Here is a 20,000-nt window from a genome sequence, read left to right as displayed (position 1 = left end):
TTCAAGCTGTTTGGACAGACATGGGTGTAAGTATAGTGTATAGACAGTTATATTGGAGTGGTATAAACACACCCAGTGCTTTTTTTTTTTTAATTTAACAACAATTCAGACTTTACACCAAACAGTTCAGACATTTTTCTTTCTAATTCTGGCATTTTCGTTGAAATTTACAGAAGTTTCTATACTCGTTCTGTCCATTCAAACACACAAAATCCACATGTCTAAAGTAAGTATATAAACTTGGACAAACTTTGACAGCTGAAAAGCATTTCTGATTGCTGAGACGCTTGAGCCGACTTTATTCAGAAGACACATTTCAGCAATTCCTCAACAGAAAGTCCTTTCATTTTGTGCTTGCTCCAGCTCCAAAAATAACAGCTTACGGCACCTTTAACACTAGCACTACAGAGGCAGCAGATTTCACCAAGTCAAATTAAATAGCAATGAACTGTGTGTCACAGTCATACTGAGGTGATATAAACACAAGAAATGCCTTTTTTATTTCCTGAGGCTAAAATAGGATCCAAATCCCAATGATTTTGAGGCCGGCAGCAATGTGACTCTGTAGCATGTAGTGCAGTTTTCTCTGCCTACCGAATTCATTGACAGGAGTGTATTACATGTCTCCATTAGGGTTGGTCCGATAGACGATGACATCATCCATCGCCGATTGCCAATAAACAACACAATACTGAGCTGTCATCGCCAATCCTCCACCCCGCCCCCGTCGCAAACCCGCTCGCGAAAAAATACACACTCAGGCCCTGTTTAAACTGATACGTCTTCGTATTAGGTCACACTTTATATTAGGTGGCCTTAACTAATATGTACTTACACAGGAGTTAATAGTTTGTTACAATGTACTTATTGTGTAAATACATGCATTTACTGTGTACTTACGCTTGATTAAATTCAATTCAATTCAATTCAGCTTTATTTGTACAGCGCTTTTACAATGTAGATTGTGTCAAAGCAGCTTCACATAAATGGTCATAGTAACTGGAACAGTGTGGTTCAGGTTTTAGTGTTTAAGTTCAGTTCAGTTCAGTTTAGCTCAGTTCAGTGTGATTTATTCATTACTGAGAGTTCAAACACTGAAGAGCAAATTCATCGATGCGTAGCTCTACCAATCCTGAACCATGCGAGGCAGTGGCGACAGCGGAGAGGGAACAAAACTTCACCTGATGGGAGTGAAGAAAAAAAAACCTTGAGGGAACCAGACTCAGTTGGGCACGACCATTTTAATTTCTCCGCTGGCCAAAAGTCTTGTGCAGAGCTTCATTCGCCGTGGTTTAGGCAGGAAGATGGCCTCAGCGAAGACTCGTCTGTCCCTGGAACGTCGCTGGAATCAGACTCATGTTCTCCACTCCCCACGACCATCAGCGCAGCAGCAGCTCAGGATATGGCCTGGTCCCGGATATGGAATCCTTGGGATCATCACGTCGCTGGTCTTGATTCCAATCAGTGACTCCGCATAATCTGAGAACCTCGGGATGAGTATCCCCAGGTGAAAATAGAGAATAAAGAGAATAATTAGCGTAGCTGCTGTTCATCGTGTATATAATGTATATGTAAATACATTAAATACATGTATGTAAATACATCTGTAATTAACTTTTGTAATTACATTTGTAAATACACTGTTGAACATCCCTTACACCTTAACCCACCCTTAAACCTACCCACACCACTAAACCTGTCCATAACCCAACCTCTATTTCAACTCAAAAGCACCACAAGTGTTCTTAAATACATTATAAACACAGTAAGTACATTGTATTTATTTTTTTGATGTAAGTACACAGTAGTTTAGGACACTTAATATAAAGTGGAACCTAGTATTAAAATGGCATTTTAGAACAAAAAGGATCCACATCCACACCGTGTTTTACCTAGCATTTCTGAACAGCCCTCTGTCCGCTGAAAACGCGCACAACAGTACCACACACACAAAGCCACACACGCCGCCATGCGCTCGTCTGAGCTCCGGGGGAAGTAGAGCATGTTGGACAGTTTATCAAGGATGTACCGCTGGATGACGTCCCACTATAGTTATTAAACATGATATTTAATTAATCTTGTCTTTAACGACTCTTCGGTCTTGTGAATCGATCAGGTAACGTGTTACAGCATCAATACACTGCTTCAGTCTTTAACTATCACACTTGTACTTAATAATTTTAGTGAAAACCTCAGACACTGTTGGTTGTGCACCTTTTTTTACGGAAGAACCTTCCGCGGAAAAACTGATTGACAGGTGGTGATTTGTGCGCAACTTGTTTTTATTTATTTATGATTTGTTTATGGATAAAACAAAGACCATGCGGGTCAGGTAGTTGAAAAGGCAGCCTACAAGTAATTCATTATGAATTATTTTTATTATTCATAAATAATTAATTCACCTCCGCCAGTGCCATGGTCCATCGCGATGTTACACATCAGACATCGTACGATGCCAAATTGGTCGACATCGCCTAACCCTAGTCTCCATAGTTATGCGTATAAACGTCCAAAGAACAGGATTTGCAAAGAAACTGAAATTAAAAGATCTGTTCAGCTCTCTGTGATCAGCTGCAGCATGTTTGCAATAAATACTGCGAAATGGCTTGCAATAGGGTACATGCCGAAGCATGCTAATAGGACCTTTGATTTGTCAATAACCTGGGTTAAGCGCTTCTGGTGAACTGAATGCCATTGCAAAATTGGCACGTTTAAGGTCTGTTTTCTTTAAAAATCAGCAATCTCCACTGACTGAGTGATATCCGATATAAAGTGGGTCTCAGATAGTATTTAGACATTTCCTCCCGCCATGTCATCATAATATGAGCATTTATTTTACTCCAGTATATTCAATGGAGCTTCTGTGCTAACCTGCCGATTCTGACTGGCGCGTGCGAGTACACGGCTTTTTGTCTAGTTTTATGCTTGAGCAACTAAATGAATGCCAAAGTCTATTTAACTGATTGTAGTTTAATTACATTACAATATCAATGCTGTAAAAAGAACTGTATAAAATGGAATAAAAGACTCCAGGGCCGGAGTGGGACTCTTTTTCAGCCCTGGAGTTTCAAGCCTCAGACCGGCCCACCTCAGTTCACGACTGACTATATTAGAAATAAGGTTATTTCGAATTCAGTTTCTAATTACACTATCACGTCTTTTTTTGAGAAAACAGCTGCTTTAAAATTTTAAATGTTCAACAACCATAACAGTATTATATGTCTTAACAATAAAAATGAAAAAAAAAAAAATAACATACTCAGACAAGAATCAAACCCAGGACGGCTGCGTCATAATCTAACGTGCTAACCACTAGACCACAACAGTTGTATAGTTAGAAATGACTCATCTGAGTTATATCATCATTAACCTGCAGGCTGGTTATATATAAAAATTGTTAATGAATAAGAAGACTGTGGTCAAGTAAATAAATTAATTAATTTAAAAAGTGTGACTGCTGAGAGCAACAGATTCTGGAGCTAAGGACACCGGCCCTCACGGCCAAAAAATGGACCGGCCCACCTGGAATTCTCCTGGTCCTCCCAATTAGCCAATCCGGGGCTGAAAGACTCACAATAACAGGTCACCGGAAGTTTATCAGTATGGGAACAACACTAGCTCTATAAATGAGTGTCTATAAATAAGGAGCAACAATATCCAACAGCAAAAACAGAGCAGAGTTGAACTTGTGTGTGTTTGAGTGTGTGTACAGCTAGCTTTGTAGCAGCATGTGTGTGTTTGACTCATCGTTGCATTAAGGCTTGAATAAACTCCACCACAAAGACATCAAATAACTTACTGTGGTAACTGCTTACTGCTTCACTGCTTTTAAGACACTGACAGGAGAAACTGCATATGGTAATGGTGGACAGGGGGAAAGCAAGCGGCAACCTCCCGCTCTCCCTCAGGAAGCCAATACGGAAGTAACTAAAACTGCAATTCATCCGAAATTCTGCTAGTCCTGGCCGCTCCTGGCTCCAAAACAGAGCAAATTTCAATTGAGCCCACTGTTAGAATGGCCAACTTTACAGCAGAAAAAAAGGTGTTTACAGCCTGGTACAAAAAAAGATTTTGGTTAATACAGTTAATATTACCCTTCATGATAACTGTGATAACTATATCTGAAGTGTTTGGATGTAATTTGCGTTTTCCTCCTGTTGAAAACATCATAAGAACAATGTTTAGTGGCTCAGTGTATTACAGCAGTGTTTTTAAAAGTCTAAACACTTTATTGATATAGTGTACAACCAAGCACAAGTGGTCAGAACACAAACGAGTCGCAGGTGATAAAGTATTAAGCGTTCTCCCAAAGTAAAGTGTGTCTGAACCAGGTCCAAGCTAAATGCAGCATCCGTCTGTAGCTCCGCCCACTCTCCGCCTCTTTGCCCTTGTTTGGTATCCTGCCGTGGGTGTGATGACGCGCGAACAAAATGGCGACGGTTGGCCGCGCCTACTTGTGGCTTCTTTTGCGCTCTTTAAAATCCTATGGGTGACGTCACGGACACTACGTCCATATATTTTACAGTCTATGGGGGGAAACAGGCTACAAGAACAGCTACACTTTGCTGTATAAGACAAAAAAGATATAATACTATTACTGATATAAACATCTAAAGCTTGCAGTGTTTCTTCTGCCTAAATGAATCGACATTATTTTTCACGTCACCTCATACTTCAGTTTATCATCAAATCTCGACCAATCAAATGCTCTCTAGTGTCTAACAAGCCCCGCCCCCTTCAAGCAGCTGCATACGCTTGAGCTCAACCACTCTCACTGGCAGAGCTACGATAAAAACCCAAATGCTATTGTTTTTTTTAAAAGGGAGAAGCTAAACTGTTCATCCTTAACTTGGGATTACATCAAACATTGAATAAAACCGCACATTTCAAAGCATTTCGAGACCATTCTTGAGTCAGGTGTAGTGTTTCCTGTGTGTGTTTCTCAGGTGAAGTATGACTTCCTGTATGACCACCACCATGTGTGCTGTCAGGAGCGCTGGCAATCCCTGCTGCAGCGCCAGCTTTACACCACCTTCATAATGGTGGCGCTGTTCCTGCTTCCGCTAGCCGCCATGCTGTTCCTCTACAGCCGCATCGGTGTGGAGCTCTGGATCCGCAAGCGTGTGGGAGACGCCTCCGTCCTCAGCACCATGAACCACAGAGAGATCAGCAAAATCTCCAGGTACAGAAACACAACAGAGAAGAAGATCATTAGCATGTGATGCATGCAGTGTTCAGTTATCCCTCATTTCCCCATCAGTATTCAAACCTGCTCGAGTTTCTGAGCTACTGAAGTAGGCAGGCATTGACTTCTTCATAGTACGGACATGTGGAAAACATGCTAATTCTGCTAATAACATGCTAATCATTCTAGAAACATGGTTACAACAGGATAGTTACATTAAACATGCTAGCAATGTACTAACAATGGATTAATGCTCATTATGAAAAAAACGTTAATGATGTAATCAACAATGCTAGCAATGTACTAGCAATATGCTAATTATGCTAGCAAGTTGCAACCAACATTCATTCATTTATTTTATTTTCGGCTTAGTCCCTTTATTAATCTGGGGTCGCCACAGCGGAATGAACCACCAACTTATCCACCATATGTTTTACACAGTGGAGGCCCTTCCAGCTGCAACCCATCACTAGGAAACACTCATTCACACTCATACACTTTGGCCAATTTAGTTCATCAGTTCCCCTATACCACGTGTTTGGAGTTTTCAGTGTTTAAGTTCAGTTTAGTTCAGTTGAGTTCAGTGTGGTTTATTAATCACTACTGAGAGTTAAGGGTGTCACGATTTCGATTTTAATCGAAAATAGATCAAAATTTATGCTCGATTTCGATTATCGAATCAAAAAATAGAATCGTCGATGCTGCCACGCCCCCATGTCACGTCAGCTTGGCTTGCCAAGCGGGAAAAAACACGCTTGTTGAAGTGCTTGTTAAACTGTGCAGACGCATGAGACCCGTCGACAGAGCTTAAACCTTCAGGGCTCGACAATAAGGACTGCCCGATAGCCCGGAGCCAGCGTGCGAGACGCTCGGGCCAGTGTACAGTGCTGCCTTGTTGACTGACAGATTGAGCCAGAGCTGCGTGCTGCGACTGTCTGTCAATTGTGTGCAAATACAATCGTACGTTGCTTTCACACATAGACGTTTGTTTCGGAATCTGTCTCGATTCCCCGTTAGTTTGTTTAGCATATATCCAGCAGATGCGCTCGCATCCGCGCCAAATCAATCAGTACGAGATCGCCTGGATGAGACGGTCTCTGCCCTACTGAGCGGATCGATTGTAGTGAGAAAACAAAGCAATGCAACAAACTAACGACCCAGGCTATATCACAGTGTATTATGATCGTGTAATAGCCATATATACGGCTTAAGAGAAAATGATGAGCAGGGGGAGATGTCATTCTTACCGGTAAATGCGAAAGTAAAAGCATGCTGAAATATTACCGAGAGCTGTTTATCCAGCCTGATCTTGGTTTATCCGTCAGGAAAATTGACCGAAATTACTATCTGTTAATTTTTCCATATTTTAATCGTATAATATGTTGTATTAGGCCAATTGTTTTGTTCATTTCCGCACTGACAGCTCGAAAGAAGATATACATTGATCTGATGCAGTCTCGGTTCATCTGCTATGTCTCTCTATAATGTAATCCTATAATGCAGAATTCTAGCCAACGTTTCTTTAATAGAAAGTCCTGAACCATGCAAGCCAGTGGCGACAGCGGCGAGGAAAAAACTTCACCAATTGGCAAAAGTGAAGAATAAAAAAAAAAAACAGGCTCAGTTGGGCACGACCATTTCTCTTCTGGCCAAACGTCTTGTGCAGGGCTGCAGTCCAGGCGCCGGAGACTGTAGAATGCTGGATGTCAGCGAAGACTCGTCTGTCCCTGGAGCGTCACAGGAATCAGTCACATGCGCTCCACTCCTCCATGACCACCACAGCAGCTGCTCAGAATACGGCCTGTTCCAAGATTATGGAAACCTTGGGATCATCTCGTCGCGGGTCTTGGATCGCATCAGTGGTGCTGCATAGTCTATGAGGGCCTTAGAATGAGCACCCCAGGTAGAAATAGAGAATAATTAATATTACTTATAGCCTATTTCCACTAAGTGTTATAATACGCTTTTTTCAACTCAAAAAGGCAACAAAAAAAGTGAACCAGAGTTTACAACAAGCCAGGAAAACGACTTTTAAGGGCCAACTCAATTCTACTCTTTAAGGCTGATTTAAACTTCCGCATCAAGTGCACGCATATGCTACGATGCAGCCTACACATGGACACATACTGTAGCCCTTACTGTCGGCGTCGCTGACGCACACCTCTCAAAAAATGTAACTACACGTCGCAACAAGGCGTATCGCAAGCTCTGTGATTGGTTGGTTTGGAAGCGATGACAAGTGCAGGCGGGACCGAGAGCCGCGCGAGTCTGTTGGAGCGACTGTTTAAAAGTGTCAAATCCCATAAAGGAGCTCCGGATGGAAAGTTTTGTTTTGTGTTTACCTCATGGTTAGGATTGTTGCACGTCCGCAGGTTCCTGCCTCAAAATGAGTGAGTTTGAACCACTTGTACGTTAAGGAAGTGTTCAGAAAAATCAAAACACCAGCAAAGAGACTCAACACAGAGGAACATAAACACCTCACTGCCAGCTAGCGTTTCTAAAGTGTTATTTCAGAGGAACAGAAACAGTGCGCAGAAGTTTGAATGCACAGCTACACGCGATCCATTCAATGTGGGTCACGCCGATCACTTGATGTAGAAGTATAAACCAGGCTTTACCCCTTTACCTTACGCCTACTCCTCATTTTGCACGTTCACATGAAGGGATGGGGTGTCCCAATTCTCTTTAGCTTGAAGGTTTGGGGCTAAGGAGAAGGGCTTGTTTAAAGGGCCATGAAACCCCCTCGATTCAGCAGGGTGTTTTCACACCTCTACTTTGGAAAAAGCCAGAAAAGTGGGCATCAGTACTTGGACATCAGTAGTCGAATTATTTGCCAAATTATTAAATGGTGGACTTTCACTGCAGTTTGGCTCTTTCATTCAGGGAATACATTCGTGCCCCTCGTGACAAACAAGATATTTGATTCGAGGATCTGCTGTAAGCGTGTATTTTTCATGCAATGTTTGATACCGCACGGCGAATGAGAGAAAAAAAATAAACTCTGCATTTCTCTGTAACTTGGATGCACTCGTCAGGTAAGCCGCGTGTGTTATTCCGGTCACAAAATGCAGTGAAAATCCTAAACGACGGTATTAGTTTGGTTGTGGTGCTAACATGTTTACACTCGGTGTAATAGTAAACAAACTGAATAAACAAAGAGCACTGGTCGCTAACTTACCAAATCTGTAGAGACAGGACAATCACCAGCAACTAAAGCCGCGTCTTTATTAAGAGGAGACTACAAGCGAATCCGGATCTCAGCGTTTGCAGATGAGAACAGCTCTCAGGTAAACAATAATCCTCCTTAGACACGTAAGTTATTGTTGTTGAGCGTCGCGTACACTGTTAATCCACACGTGATCCAGCTGCGCTCTCACAGAGAGAAAATGAAAACAAAACTTGATATCAGCTAATTATAAAAGCAACACTTCACGCTTGTTTTGTCAACACAACGTGGCGTCTCTGTCGTCTAAACACTGTGACAGTAATGAATATTAATGAAGTTGCACAATAGAGCGCGCTGATTGGATTGAACCAAGCCTTACTCATGCATTAATGCAGCACACTCTGAGACAAAATAAGACACACTCTGGCACAGACGTCCAGTCTGCACGCTGGAATACACGCTAAGATCTCATGGCCATGACGCAGCTTCAAAAATTCCTTTCAAACCAGAAGTACGAATTTGCTCTAAATAACGCACCAATTTTCACTTTTTAGTGAAATATAGGTGTCCTAATAGTGTTTTTAGCAGTGTGGGACACATATACGACTGTCAACAGCTGTGTTTTGGTGTTTCGTGACCCTTTGAAGATGAAGTTTTGCTAAATAGTCAGTAAAGATTTAAGCATTTCAACTGTAGTTTCACATTGTACACTGAACAGATAAACTGCTGATAATTACTGATGAGATCACAGTAATGCTTTCACATAAACATGAAGAAAAAGTGCACTATAATATTTGCAGATTTGATCTAGACTTGCATTTTACTTTTAAAAGGTTGATTTATTTCATCTTTCAGTAGTATAACTGTGGTTGCAATTATTCATGAGATGAAAGCATTAGAATTCCCATTAAAACACTCTAATGCAAAGCTTCAAGTGCTACTGATATCTTGAAATCAGAAACGTTAGATAATCAGAATGCACTGTGTGAACGCTGTGGAGCAAAGATCTTAAACTCAATTCCTTGAGGACTACAGCTCCGCACAGTTTAGCTCCAACCACATCCCACCCACACATGCTTATAAGTCTACATTAGTATTGAACACCATGATTATTTGAATTAGCTGTGCAGAAAACTGCAAAACTGTGCAGAGCAGCGGCCCTCCAGTAATCAAGGTTGAGACCTACACTGTAGAGTGAGAATGACCTGTGGTGATTGAACAGAATCATACCTGTGTGGTTCAAACAGGAAGAAGAAACGAGCTGTAAAAATGATGATCACCATCGTCCTGCTGTTCACCGTCTGCTGGGCTCCGTTTCATATCGTCCACATGCTCTTTGAGTACAGTAAGTGCAGTTGCTGGACAATATGACCTCAATTAACTGGAAACCTGACATCAGTTTTGATTATTAAACAGTTGTGTTGTTTTTAAAATAATTTCCACCCTAATAGTTCATTCAGAGTTTGTAAATACAGTCAAATATTTAAGGTAGGACACCGATTCCTATTTGAATAGTGGATTTATCTTTGTTAAATTACACAAATTGAAGGACTATTTAGGTTTTTTTGTTGAATATTTTACAGAACTGAAATCACAGCACACGTTGCTTGCCACGAAAACTTCTTTTGAAAGAATATCTGTTTTATACAAAAAAATTGTAACTATAAAACAACCATAAAATAATAACTAGGATTTTTTACAAATGAAATTACATTACACTACCCGACAAAGTATTGTGGCCTATCCAAGTTTTAGGAATAGCAAATAATAAGTTGACTTCTAGTTGATCATTTGATGTCAGAAGTGGCTTATATGAAAGGCAAAGTCCTCTAAATCAGGGGTTCCCAAACTTTTCAGCCAGCGACCCCCAAAATGACAATGCCAGTGACTCGCGACCCCCAATTTCCTCTCAGGTTGTTATATACAGTATACAGTGGTTATAAATGCAATGGCACACACACTAATAGACACAAGTCTATTCTTGTTTTAATTTTTTCAATGTATATCAGTGCTGTAAATGGGCCAGAAAGTTTAACCTGGTGTTATAAAATCAATCTGCTGCTTCTGAGGCTATTGCTGTGTCTTTAATATAATGTAATTACCCCAGGGGTCACTTTCCAATAGAACTAGTAACTATAAGCTACTATAGTAACTATATAGTAACTAAAAAGCATATAGTAACTATAGACAACAATTTTTTTTTCTTCAGTAGGTTATGGATAACCTATGGTAATTCTTATAGTTTAAAAAAAAAAAGATTTTTTGAAATCACCAGGCAACCCCCCTTGATTGTCCCACGACCCCTCGGGGGGACCCGACCCCCACTTTGAGAACCACTGCTCTAGATGATGCGTATTTGAGCACAATAAAATATGATCATGTCTTGATGTTGACTGATTTGATTAGGACAGTGCGGTCTGACTCTGCTCAGACTAAAGTCTCATCACTGAACAGAAATAATGTCCAGTATAGAATATAAAGTCCTGCTGCAGTGGAGACAGAATGAATATTGTGTCTAACTCCATCATGAGCTTGGAGGACTGCATCCATACATCTCTGACATGACTCACATCACTGATTAATAAAGTCATCTGGAATGAAGAAGAAAGCCTTCCTGCAGGACTCCCAGAGTTCATCAAGTCTTCATTGCCTCCATCTTACCCCAGACATGCTCAATCATGGTCATGTCTGGTGACTGGGCTGGCCAATCCCGGAGCAGCTTGACCTTCTTTGCTTTCAGGAGCTTTGATGTGGAGGCTGAAGTATGAGCAGGAGCGCTATCCTGCTGGAGAATTGTCCCTCTCCTGTGGTTTGTAATGTAATGGGCAGCACAAATGTCTTGATACCTCAGGCTGCTGATGTTGCAGATCTCTCGCACGCCCACATACTGAATGAACCCCAAACCATGATTTCTCCGTCACCAAACTTGACTGATTTCTGTGAGAATCTTGGCTCCATGCGGGTTCCAGTAGGGCAGGGGTGTCCAAACTTGGTCCTGGAGGGCCGGTGTCCTGCAGATTTTTAGCTCCAACTTGCCTCAACACACCTGCAAAGATGTTTCTAGAAAGCCTAGTAAGAGCTTCATTTGCTAGCCCAGGTGGGTCTGATTGGGGTTGGAACTAAACTTTGCAGGACACCGGCCCTCCAGGACCGAGTTTGGACATGCCTCATCCAGGTTAATCATGGACAACTCAGTGCGTATGCGCTAGTTGCACTATCGCGGTCTGATTATGTTTCAATCAAGGTTTATATGCATCAAATACATCACATCTGTGCCAAACATTTTAATTGACGAACATATTAACAATTATACAACCGTATAGCCCAATTAAATGTATGCATTGGCATGTTACAGCCCTAATGAGTATGATTATGTGAAACTCCATATAGATACATATTGCAATGATTTCGGGTACTTACTTAGCGATGCACGTACACATATATGCACAGTCCTTAAATGCTCTGCTGATTTGGACTCTATAATACCTGTTTTATAACTTTAAACTATCAACAGCCACCACCGAGCTATATTCTAGTGATCGTTCTCCCGCTACACTTTCACGTGGTGGATATTGGCAAAGTCCATTTCACGTGAGATGGCGGGGGTGAGTGGAAGAAACCAAGTCGCGGAGGGAATATTTTCAACAGAAATAACTTATGAGTTCTTATGTGGCCCGGTACCAGTTGTTCCTTGGACCCGTACCGGTACCAGTAGGTTCTGCAGAATTGGTGATGACTGGGATGCAACAGATGATTCATCAGAAAACTCTACGGTGTGACAAACTACCAAATGATCAACTAGAAGTCAAGCTATTATGAGATCCACAAAACTTTTGTCAGGTAGTGTATATATATATATATGTATATATATATGTATGTGTATATATATATATATGTATATATATATGTATGTGTATATATATATATATGTATATATATATGTATGTGTATATATATATATATATATATATATATATATATGTATGTATATATATATATATATATATATATATATATATATGTATGTGTATATACATATACATACATATATATATACATACATATATATATATATATACACATATATATATACACATATATATATATATACATATTTATATATACATACATATATATATACACACACACACACATATATATATATGTGTGTGTGTGTGTATATATATATATATATATATATATATATATATATATATATATATGAATTGTGAAAATAACATGTAAATAAAAATGATAATGATCTGTAAATGTTCATTCTTTAAGATTAAAGATCTCCTTTAAAGCTTGCCGTACCCTAATGCTGATTTCTTTGCATTCACTCTTCATTTAGACGACCTGGAGAAGAAATACAATGAGGTGACGGTGAACATGATCATCGCAGTGGTGCAGGCCATCGGTTTCTCCAACTCCTTCAACAACCCCATCGTCTACGCCTTCATGAACGAAAACTTCAAGAAGAGCTGCCTCTCCACCCTCTCATCATACCTGCGGCGTCCCGTCCAGCAGAGCGTCCCGCGGCAGAACCTCAGCGTACACTTCTCCAAACACCTCAAAACTGAAGCCTTCAGCGGAGCCGAGGAGCATTTGGAGCCGCAGCACAACCGTCTTCTGTCCTCGTCTCAAGGTGAGCTAGAGATATCCACAGCGTTCCCGGAGCAGAACGGACAAACCTCCAGCTCACAGCTTCCTTCCAGCAGCTCCTGCGTGAAATAAACGAACATTCAGAGGAGCTCAGAGTCAGGGCATCTGCACAACTAAAGCCTGGCTCACACTGTGCCACTTCAGACACCATTTAAGTCATGGATTCCTGTGGATCCCCTTTAATATTTCTGGTTTTCTCAGGAGCAGAAGTCGGGTAATCTAGATGGGATACAGGGAAGTGTGATATGTACGTCAATATAGCAGCATTTTTTATAACACTGTATAACGATAATTAGTATTTTTACAGTACTGTAAGGGTTGGTTTAGTGTTGCGTAATGTTAAAAATCAGAATTTATTGGGTAATCTAAAGGGCACCTATGGTGAAAAATCTACTTTCCAAGATGTTTGGACAGACATGCGTGTTGGTATAGTGTATAGAGCGTCATATTGGGCTGATATAAACACACACAGTCATTTTTTTTTAAATTTAACAACATAAAAACGGTGGACCAATTGGAGCAGGTTTTTTTTAGATCGACTGCAACTTTACGTAGGAGAGTGGTCCCCCGGCCCACCAATATTGATTGACAGCCGCACGTCATGATCATATACTCAGTTTGTTGTTTCACATCCGCCATTTTCAGTGTGAGTTAAAGCGATGCCACTAATGCCGAGTTCAGACTGCATGATTTTAGCCCCGATTTAGGCTCGCCGACAGGTTTTGAGAAATCGCCGACAAACGCCTGAAATCACAGGCAAATCGCTGCTCGTGCATGTGAGTGACAATCACACAGTGTGAACAATAAAAGACGCGATCTGAGAAAATCGCCGATGAATCGCCGATGCCTGTGAGATATTTAGCGTGCTGAATATCTGGAGCTGTCGGCGATTCAAATCATGTCGTGTGAATTGAGTTTTGACTGAAAATAACATCAGCCATCGCCTACAGCCAATGAGAGAGCAGCATTCACTTGCGTGTGTGTGCGTGTGTGTATACCTGCTGCAGGCCAGCGGGAGGCTGGGGGGAAGTTAAAAGCGCTCTTTTTCGGTTTATTTGGACCCACGAAATTGGGGAAAAACTAGTGGAGGTGTGACAGGACTCAGGAGCAGGACCGTGTCTGTTTGACGTTTCATACAGAAAGAAATTAGTTTATTATCAACGTTGAGGAGAAATGGCTAATTCCCTTTAAACCCAGGTGAGCAAACATGTACATGTTCTACCCCATTAAAGGCTTCTTTCTCATTATGTAGTTAATAACAAAAGATATACTTCGTGTTTTTGGCTGTGAGACGTAGTTTGGACGAAGTTGTCGGCGATTCTTCCTATAGTAAAGTCATGCAATGTGAAAGTCCCTGTCGCCGATCCATCTTGCAGTGTAAACAAAGCAGCGACGAAATGCAAGCCCAGATAGTCATGCAGTGTGGAAACATCTGTGACACGACGACTTTGAAAATCCTGCAGTCTGAACTCGGCATAAAGGAACACCCTTGCTCTGTTTTTAGATGTAAGGCTCATTGGGCTCAACACAAGATCAATATTCCTCACATTTTCGCTCTAATCGGAATTATTGGTTGTACCTTTTGCATGGCGCCGTGCATTTCGGAGTTCTGGCTGTGGGTTTCTGTCGGCGTGCACGCAGCGGAGCTGCAGGTCAGCAGCGCCGTTGTGTTTGCCCTGGTGGAGGCTTGTGTTTGGAGTTCTGGAATGCGTAGTGCGACGATTCGGGACACTTCATGTTTCTGCCGCGTCACTGAGTGTGTCTGGTGTGCCGTGTCGCGGCGCATTCGGTGCAAAGTTAATTCAGTGTGTGGTTATAAGTCTCGGTGTACAAGCTGGGCACTTGTGCAGCTTGTAAGACGCATGTCAACATGTTTTGACATGCTCGAGCATGAACTCGGTTCGAATCTAGCGACTCTTTCTTCTTTTTTCCCCGCTACATATCAGATTTTGCCAACTATTTATCACGAGAAAGACAAGTAGGAATCATCAATAAGTTTGTGCATCATATTTTATTGGCACATTTATTGAATGGAAATGTTTCTGATTCACGTATGCAAATTCATCTTCAGATAGTGTCTTTATAGCAATGTGTGTGCAGTAGATCGCTCAGATTACATTAAGAAAACAGGCGACCGCTGCAAATTGTGCTTTAATGTTTGGCTGGTCAACTGTATGTTGTGGAAACCTTATATACCTGCTAGATGAACCCGTCTCATACAGCTGCCATTGCAAGGCTCAGACACTTTGTAGAGAGGAATTTAACACAACTGCCTCTAGGAGTCGCCAATGGAAATAAAACAGACACACACAAGAAATGTGCGTACGCCAGCCATGAAGCTGCCGTGAAGCTGCGCACATTCCCATGTTCAGTTCATCGTTAGTAAATCCAAACGTGAGCCATTCTGAGCGTGAAACCTGGCGTACGCAAAGTTTTTGTGCGTACGCAGCGTTGATACATGAGGCCCCAGAACTGTGTGTTGAACTGAACCTAAACTGGCACACTCAGAACAACCATAATATTAATATTAAATCTTAAAAAAGGGGTAAACTAGGTGCCCTTTAAAAAATAACATAAATAATACTCAGTACAGCTACTGTTTTCACATTACTGTGATGGTTGGGTTTAGGGTTGGGGTAGACATTAATAAAATACAATCGGAAAATGTAATAAATGTTATATTATAATAAATATGAATTATAATTCGCAGTGTGAGCCCGGCTTTACACACAGCCAGGAAATGACATCATCTGCTGGAGGATCCACAATGAGACAAAAACATCACAACAGACTGACCTCACTTAAACACGAGCCAACATCTTTCCTACACGCTTTACACGATGTTTACATCATTACGGATGCAGTTTTATTTCATTTAGTTTATTTATTTTATATACCAAAGTAGGGTTGGGCCGATAGACAATGGCATCGTCCATCACCAATGAGCTGACAAACTTCACGATGCTGAGCCGGCATCGTGATCCATCACCCCGCCCCACATTTATATTAATATAGAATTTATTATTTGCATGTCACCTTAATAACAATAACGGTCTTTTCATGAGCGGTGTTAAATGTAGCATATAGCTGCCGCTAGCATGGCTGACAGCATGGTGAGGATTAAATGAAGGATTATCCAGCACATCTCGCACTTACAATGTGTAGACTCAGTGGCAAACGCTGTTACCTGCAAACCCCGTCCCACAGACTTTACAGTGAACGGCTTTAGTCATTTTCATAGCGGACTTGAAGCACTGGAAGTCTGCTGTCAACTCATGGCAAAGTGTGATTAACATTCAGCACATGATCACTAATAAGATGTGCCATTATTAGTAACTTTAGGTAAATCTGTCAGTGTTGTTTTCATTCTCTCATCTTCAGCGCTTCACATTTTCGCAGTTGTATCTCAGTCATCTGAAGGCAGAAGGCATTGACTGAGTGATTGACAGCTGATATTAACCAATCATTCGCATTCAGTTCTAGAGCAGTGGGCCAATAAGAAGAGCACAAAGGCGGGGCAAGCATTGCAGGCTTTTTTACTTCATCAAGTAGTTCACATAACTGTTTAATCTGTTCCTGTTTGGTGTTTTTGGGTGCAGAGATGCATTCTGCATGAATGTCTCCTAAATCGGCACACGCGGTGAGGATTTTGCTGTAAAAACAGTGAAAATGCATGCACTAGCACAAATGCTTCCGAACATATTTTTAGGTTGCATAGATAAAATTTCGGACGCATATCATGACCAAAACAGTCGAGCCCTAGCATCTTTACTTGTTATTATTTCCTCATAATAATAATAAAATAAGGAAGTTATCATCAATCACAATACAAATTACAGTGAACTCCAACCGAACTCTCGTCTCCTCCAATAGCTGTGGGGAAAGCCATTATAACGACAGATCACTCTGCCTATTCATGCCAGAGTCCCGTGGAAAAAAAAGTGATTGACAGGTGGTCATTTGTGTGTAGCTTTATTTATTTATGGTTTGGTTATGGGGTCATGTGGGTCAGGTAGTGAAAATGGTAGGCTACAATTAATTAATTCTTTATGAATTAATATATATTTAATAACGACCCCCACTAACCGCCTACGACGACGATGCCATCGTCCATCACGATGTTTCGCATTAGACATCGTACAATGCCAAATTGGTCAACATCGCCCAACCCTATACTAAAGTACAATTTTTGAATAAATAGCTTGATAAAGCACAACTGCCATACTCGAAATCAATAATCAGAGCCTAAAAGTCAGTGTTTGTTTGTTTGTATACCAAATACAAATATATATTGAGTTTTTTTGTTGTTGATACTTTACATTTTTATGTATTACTACTATTATTTAAATCGTGATGCATGTTTTTAAATTTGCATATTTTTATTTATTTTATTGATTGAACAAAATGAAAGTGACACGTTTTGCCATTTAAATATTTAGTTTTTTGGTGCAAATTTGTTTTAAAGGTGCTGTATGTGAGTGTTTGACTCTTCTGAAGTATGTAAACAGCATCATATGTTTGCAGATATTCAGAATCAGGCTCAGTAAACATTCTTGTTTATCTGAGAAACAATGCTGAAGTCAGATATTCTGCTTTAAACGTGCGTTACATGCCGGAACGGCTGTCTTTGTTTTGGTTATTTAACCCGCCCAATGCCAGTTTAGCCAATTATATTTTAGCACTCCAGGTTGCCTTGATGGAAAACAGCGCATTTCATTTATTCAGAAAGGCTCTGAAACCATGAGTTCATGACCGAAATGCGATCCTCTGTGGACAGTAGCTGACTCTGAAATGAGATGCAGATTCAGAGTTCCACATTGGTTATTAGCAGCGTAAACATTAGGCGAGTGGATTACATTGTAAACTGGGGTCCGTTCTTCGTACGTGGATTACTCAATTAGCTGGATTTGGATATTGACGATTTGACAAGATCCAGGATCGTTTCGTTCTTCAAACGATTTCAAAGCATTTATTTTTTTCAAGCGAACACTACAGGCGGTGTGACGCTGTTCCCTTTCGCGCTTGCCGGCCGACCGCTTACCTCCTTGTGGAGGGCTTTCCCGCTGCAACCCGTTTGTCCACTCAGCTCACCGTGTACGCCGGCAGGCTCGAGATGCAGAGAGGAGTCGACCACGGTGACCGGTTTAGAGTCCGGGGAAGAGCGGTTCCAGCAATCAGGTAAGACAAAAACAGAATCCCAAAAATTAAGTGAACGAGTTTCGTAACAGGGTGAGAACGCGGTGAAATCCGAAAACGCGGGAAAAAAATATAAAAAAAATCAGGGCTTTTCTTTTTTTGGACGGCTTTTGTAAACTGTTGCTCGGGTTTAGGGAAGTGAGCGGGCGGGCAGGTCGATCAGTAAAATTGGTTGGGTTCAGGGAAGGAGGAGGGCGGGTCGGCCTATTGGCCGATCGCGCAGTCAATCATCCGGTCAGTCGGACAGCGGCCTCTGGCGGGTGAACCGCACTCGCGAGAGGCGTCTAAGGTGCGAAAAAGCGCACAACAGCAGCTCGCAGATTCACAAAAACAAAAAAAGCAGCCGTACGTACCCGCCGGGACTTATTCCGCGGCCTCCAGAAACATCCGCGGGACTACGTTTCCGCAATAAGCCCGGGTTGGATTTTCTTGCGCGCCCTCAAATAAACGCGGCTGAAGTGTGATTTAGTGCGTTTATGTACCGAGTATGTCTCCAGCATTTATTAGATTTGCTAGGAATATTTATGAATGTCTCTGATAGACTTGCGGAGCGGACCTTGGCATTAATGCGTCCTGAAGTAAAGTGAAGCTGCTATAAACTCCAGCAAGATAAAGTCATTATATGCAGCGCCACAGACCTTTATCTATAAATAAAGTATAATTATGGAAACTGTGTTCATCTTCACTGAAAGCTACGCCGTGTTTGCTGGCCTCACGCATCAGTCAGTCTGCAAGTCACCTTAAAGGGTTAAACAGCACGCACAGCACTACTACAGTCACAGAGACGTTTGCGCTGTTATTATTCACTTACCTTTTAATACGTATTCGGTGCAACTTTAACCCGCTATTTAAAAACGATCAAATATTTTGATTAAGAAGCTGTAATGTAGCCGTGACGGGATGCATTTTGGTGTGGCGCCCCGCCACAGAAGAATAAATGTAGCAGAAACCATGAACTTACAGACTACTTACAGACAGTTTATTTAATTGTGCAGATCCGAGCTGAACTATCTGCTTCTTTTAGTAGTATGATGATGTAAAATGTCATGTCAGACTCACATCATCAGCATTGAACACTGAATAAAGCACATGAGCTGTCCCTGAGCTGATCATTGTCAGTTTTCTGTCGTTCAGCTGAGTAATAGAAGCCGTTTCTAATATATGAACTCAAGGTGTTGGTGAGGACATAAACACATTTTAATAAGGAGAATATTCCTTCTATCGTGTGCCGTTGCTTTTATATAGAACACAAATTAAATCAGCCTTTAGGCTTGATCCTTTTGTTGGTCCTCAATCTGGCAACCTGCGCTTGCATTTGTTTTGATGCAGGAGTGCAATACCTAGTTGAACCACTGGGTGTCACACTTACACACTGCACCTTTAAATCATTCATTTGAAGAAAGTGTTTGTCAGAGCACTAACATGAGTGCATGCAAAAGCTCTGAAATGTATTGATTTATTTATTTGCACACTAGACAATAGGTAAGTGAAGACAAAAGTTATGTTTTGGGAACAATTTGAAGTCTCCCTGTATGATTAATTAAATTAATACTGTATTTTTATACTTAATTACAAGCGACATTAAAATGCTTTGTGATATTTTCAGATTACAGTATTAAACATTGTCTAACAAGATCATGCAATGCACAATTAGGTGCACGACTAATGCTTTAAAATATGTGTTTAATGCCATTTTCCCCTACAGTAGTGAAAGTCAACGTTAGCATGCAGCAGCACATCATTAGCAGAAAACACTGTCCATACTGTAAAGTTGAACTGTATTATTTAAGA

General features: G+C 41.1%; 1 protein-coding gene across 1 annotated transcript in view; it reads left to right on the top strand.

The window, feature by feature from the left end:
* Window positions 1–17,260, top strand: part of qrfprb (pyroglutamylated RFamide peptide receptor b) — a 37,164-nt gene extending 19,904 nt beyond the window's left edge. Inside the window, exons 4-6 of the mRNA XM_087277080.1 lie at window positions 4,947–5,182; window positions 9,599–9,696; window positions 12,703–17,260. Coding sequence (XP_087133206.1) covers window positions 4,947–5,182; window positions 9,599–9,696; window positions 12,703–13,085 — 717 coding nt within the window. The 3' untranslated portion in view covers window positions 13,086–17,260. The remainder of the gene's footprint in view (window positions 1–4,946; window positions 5,183–9,598; window positions 9,697–12,702) is intronic.
* Window positions 17,261–20,000: the final 2,740 nt, after the last annotated feature.

The sequence above is a fragment of the Danio rerio genome, chromosome 12 (genome assembly GCF_052040795.2).
Source record: "Danio rerio strain M-AB ecotype USA chromosome 12, GRCz13ab, whole genome shotgun sequence".
Lineage (NCBI taxonomy): Eukaryota > Metazoa > Chordata > Actinopteri > Cypriniformes > Danionidae > Danio > Danio rerio.
This window is presented reverse-complemented; position numbering and strand designations above follow the sequence as displayed.